The 5,252-nt window shown below is 31.6% G+C and overlaps 1 protein-coding gene across 1 annotated transcript; it reads right to left on the bottom strand.

The window, feature by feature from the left end:
• Positions 1 to 1,188: 1,188 nt before the first annotated feature.
• Positions 1,189 to 2,461, bottom strand: LOC112467851. The gene is made up of 2 exons (XM_025036719.1): positions 1,806 to 2,461; positions 1,189 to 1,682 (listed from the first exon to the last, which is right to left on the bottom strand). The coding sequence occupies exons 1-2, from the start codon at positions 1,822 to 1,824 to the stop codon at positions 1,225 to 1,227; spliced, it is 477 nt and encodes a 158-aa protein (XP_024892487.1). The 5' UTR covers positions 1,825 to 2,461; the 3' UTR covers positions 1,189 to 1,224.
• Between the last annotated feature and the right edge of the window lie 2,791 nt (positions 2,462 to 5,252).

Raw genomic sequence — 5,252 nt, 5'->3', positions numbered from 1 at the left:
TTTTTTTATTTTCTTTGATGATTTTGAAAAAATTTTATAAGTTTTTTTATTAATTTCCTTATGTTGTGCAATATTTTTAATTTTCTGTAGTTCTTTCGAGGAAGAGACGTCATTTTGTCTTTCTTGCGTTTTTAATGGCAAAGAAGTTGTCGGCCATGCTGGAGGTGTCAACTTCAAAGTTGTTTCATAGTCTGTTTTCGTTATTTTTGCCTTGGGCGCAGTTCGCGATATGTTCCAAGGATCGTCGTAAGCAGGATAATCATGGTCAGGAATGAATTTATCCTTCTTTCTCTCCGTAACATCCTTTCTTAAAACTTGAGTCTCTTCCTTTGCTTCAATAAACGCAGTCTTTTCTTTTATTTCTTCTTCTTCTTCTCCTTGTTTTTCTATTTTTCTCTTCTCCATCTTTAATATTTCGTTCATGAAAGGATTGTACCTGCAGAATTTATCTCCAGGATATGTCTTGCAAGAATATGCACCCAGCTCATCTGGTCTGTATTTTTTTCCGGGACACAATCCTTCTTCCTTCGTCCAAGGAATGTCGTCCTTGCTCGCAGACAGATTTATGTCTTTATCAGTCATTTGCTGAATAGCACACGAACAAGGTGGAACGTTCCTGACGGGTTGAGGTATCGGAGATTCAAGCGTTCGTGGTATTTTGTCCTTCTGAATACCCGATATATGGTATTGAGTTTGCCCAGCCTCTTTGGTAACGCCACTGATAATGATGTTTGTTTTAATCTCATTTTCCTCGTTAATTGGTGATCCTGTTGCACTCTGCCCTGAGAATTGCATTGCCATCGAATCCGCGAAGTGTCTATCGCAAAAAACGTCCTTGTATTTTATTTCATGTCATTTTATTTTTAAAACTTAAATTTTTTGAGTTCTACTTTTTGAGTTTAACTTTTTAAATTTTGGAAAGAGAGAATTATAAGATTAAAAATTAAATCTTAAATTAGTATTAGATCTTAAAAGTCACCAAAGTTTTACAGATTTCAAAATCTAAAACTCCAGAATTAGAATCGAAGGGTATCAGTATTCAAAGGTGTAAACATTCATATTTTCAAAAATTTCAAAATTAATATGAAAATTGCTAATAGAGTTATAATTTATTTAATTAGTTGTAAACGTCAAATTATATAATAACCATTATAATTTAAACATCTATTTAATTAAGTTATTTAATCTAAAACACTATCTAAATCTAGCCTTTATAATAATCTCTCACGTATTTTTCTCTCCATTCTGCTCTGCATTAATCAACGTCTCGTCACTCTCGCTTTGTTGCAATTTTTCATCAAACTTTCTTGTCTGTCGACATGAGCAGCAACTATCGCAAACGGGGCCAGGAAATGCCGATTTTATAGTTGTCTGTACATTTTTTACTAACTCATCAGCTTCTTCCTCCAACTGTCTATAGTCTTCATCAGCATTTTGCAACCATTCTTGCCAGTTTATTGACAGATTTTCTCTGCCACTGGGCAAAACCTTTTTAAATTGGTCGAGTTTTAGCACTGCGAAGAATTTCTCGTCGCTGTTGCTTGGTGTCACATTGGCCACGCCCGTGATTTCATAAGTTACAGGGTAATCATGTGAATCCTTGGATACGCCAGCTATCATGTAATGAGCGTCCTTCTTTCCTAGCCAGGATTTTTGGCCCGCTCCTGGCGGTTTCGGCGGGCCTAAAATTTATCGAACATTTAAAGTTTCATTTTTAATGCTTATATAGATATTAATATATCTTTTGTTATATGAATTTTATATTTTCAATTTTAAAAAAGCAATAAAATTGCAATAATTTATACCGTAAATTTTATATTCCATGGTTCCTGATTTTTCTCTAAGATTCCTAGTCGTAGAACTAAATTTTTTGCCATCGTCTGGCGATCGAAAAATGTTAAAAGTTGCTGATTTTACCGTTTCCACACTTTGTTCTCTTGAGGAATCTTTGAAGTTTATATGTTGAACAATATTTATTACATTTATTTACGAGAGAATTGATACTTTAATCAATTTATATTTACTTATTATGCTGTTAAAATACACCAACTAATCGCTATGTTTAAAAGTCTACTACATATTCTGTATTTAATTCATCTATTTTTACCTTTCTGATCGTACGTAGTTGAGGAAACTTTTTGCAATTCGTTCATACTAATTTCTTCAAGATGCTCAGTGGAAATATCTTTTTTCCGGTTTTTAATCTCTGATCTATCATTAATAAAAAACTGGCCATATTTGTTTAATGGCAAGATTATTTTTGGAATTGCAGTTAGTTTACATTGTTTTCGCCATTTCCGCAAAGCATTTCGATAACCGGCCCAATCAGGACGTGTAAATAATTCTTCCTTATAAGGACAGCTACTTTTTCGCCTCGCCAGACATGTTATTAGTTTTGCTAAAATATGTATTACAGCTAAGCGAATAATATCTATTTATTTTTAATAATAAATAATTTTTAGATAATAACGGTAATTGTGTAATAATTATGATATTATATAAATATCTAAAGATAGTAAATTAAATATTTTAATAATGTTTTTCAATGTTGTAAAATTACGTTTTGGTGGCAATCTTGGCATAGTTATTGCTGGCAATCTCCTATGTAATTCGTTCACTGTCTCTGGCAGCGTTAAAAATGCAATGGCCGATAATATTATCCTCTCGTTACAATCGTAAACTTTTTCTGTGAGTTAAATAATTCTCTTATATAATTATCATAAATGATTTCGTTAAAGAAAGTCTTATAAAAATAGCTCTATTAATTATGTTAGTTTTATTCTAAAATAAATAATGAGATATACTATATCCCTCCTCGCAGAAATCACTTCCCGTTAAGATTCGGTAAATTTCTCGCAGAAAATCAACGCTATTTAAGTTGCACGCTTTGTGCAACTCTTTTATAGTGCTCGGCTTTAATTTGAAGAACGTTGAAATGACGCCGATAGCTATCAGTGTCGTTTGCGTGCCAGTTGCCTTTGTCTCTTCGTAATCAGTGCGCATTACATTTTCCAGTGTCATTAAATTCCTCATCTACGAATTTATACAACTTAATTTTAAAATAAATAGAGCATCATGTAACTACAATTTTATTTTAGTTAGAGATCTCTTGAAAATCAAGATCAAGAGACAATATTTCATTTAATGAAAGTAATTTTGCTATCTTAGAAAGAGTCATCTTCCATCACATTTTTATTAAATTTTTATTTGTCGAAATAGAATCGCAGTTTGAGATCGTTTATTTTTTACATCATACTTGATCCGGGGAAAAATCTTGGTACCATCGTGGACCTGTCTTCAGCTTTGGGAATAATTTGTCGCCTATAAAAAAAGAAAATAATATTACAAATATTAATGTATTAATTTAAGATATGCGATTACAAATTAAACGTTAATAACATCTATTAAATCCTTCTTAAACTATATTTTTCCTTTTTTTCAACTATCTTCTATTCTCAAACAACTATAATTCTTTAAACTTTCTTCTTTCGTATTGTTCTTCCCTCACATTTATCATTTAACCGTACATACGTAGAATAAAAATGTTTGCAATTTGCATATAAACTTTCCTTGCAAATGCATATGCAAATGATCACATAATAAAATTGAGAGAGATATGAACAGTTTACATGCAAAGTAAATATGTTTTGATGCTGATATATGTATAAACAAGTAACAATATAAGATATAAAAGATGCAAGATTTTATCGCAAACATAATGACATTACGCACTTTAACGCGTAATGACGTGTTGATGATTATGTTGATTGAATTTTGCTGTTATCAACACTATGCTCAAACAGCCGCATAAGAAAGATAATGCATGCGTTCGTTTATTCTTAATAGCTCCCAATGTGAATAAACGAACACAGACTTTGATATATTATTCCACTCAGTAATAAAATGATTATATAAAATAATAAATGCAAAATAAAATAATCATATTTCACCTATGTCGCTTTTTTAAATATCGATCTTATTAGCAACACAGTGAAAAAATAATTTTTTTTATTTAAAGGATCCAATTTTTAATCTTGTGTTTTCGCTGTTGGACGACATAACATTCGAGATGAATAAATAATATATACAAAATGCATTTAATAAAAAAAGATCTTTTTACTACTCGACAACAGTTTTATTCTCGAGGCTTAATGAAGAAGGCTCACGTTTCTTCATTCCCATTTTTATCGCCTTCTTGGTCGCCTCTTTGTAAATTCTTTTCTTTTCTGCCCAGAAGATATCCTTTGCCACTGCAACTTCATCCTCTAAAAAGTGCCTTATATAGCGATTGTTTCTACTGATCTCGGAATAATTTAATCTGCTATTCTTTGATCGTCGTTGCTGATCCCCTGCGTTCGACGTCCTTATTTTTGCGGGCTTCTTCTTCTCCCGGGAAAGTCGGGACGTGGAAAATTTCATTTGCATTTTAGTCACCGGACATTCGTGCACGGAAGTGATTGCCATTAGTGAAGACTTGTAGGGTGGCATTCGTTGATCGTATCGCGAGAGAGGGTCGAAATGATCCCAAGAACAGCAAAACCCGAACGGCTTCAACCTCGAATCTTTCTTCGGCCATTTTTCTCGAAAAATTGTATCCGATAAATAATTATTTTTCCTTCTAGCTGTCGGCAGGCTATATAGATGTAAAGATATAAAGATTATTCATTCGATGCTGACAGAGTTAATGCGAATTATATAACAGTAATTATATATATGGAAAAGAAAATATCTATACAGTTTAAAGGATACAAAGATAATAATCTTAAAATTATACATAAAATTCTATTAATGTGAATGTATACGCATAATTAAGAGAAAAAGATAATAAAATTAAAATTATATAAAATATGCTGTTAATGTGACTCTATGTAATTAATAATTTGTTTTAATCTAGCGGCATTGGATGCTTACTTAGTGCGTTGAAACGACAGTCCCGTGCTGGAAGCCTTTAAAGAAATTTTAGACATATTTGAAGCAGAACTGAATTGATCCTCTTTGATTAAATATATTTCTGGATTAAGTTAATTTTTTGTAATTAATACTTGTCAATTTGGTGGTTATAAATAACATGACTAAAATTTAATAGGTTGTGTCTGAGCGAATGAAGTTTGGATAAATTCAGAGTGAAATTTCAACTTTATTTTGTTATAAGCATGACCAACTTTAGACGATCTATAATTTGCTTCATATTTCAGAGAATAGTATTTTATTTCGAAAAATCCGATGACTTTCAACGGAACTCTTAAAAATGT

Source organism: Temnothorax curvispinosus, unplaced genomic scaffold (assembly GCF_003070985.1).
Source record: "Temnothorax curvispinosus isolate PA1 unplaced genomic scaffold, ASM307098v1 QBEX01017836.1, whole genome shotgun sequence".
NCBI lineage: Eukaryota > Metazoa > Arthropoda > Insecta > Hymenoptera > Formicidae > Temnothorax > Temnothorax curvispinosus.
This window is presented reverse-complemented; position numbering and strand designations above follow the sequence as displayed.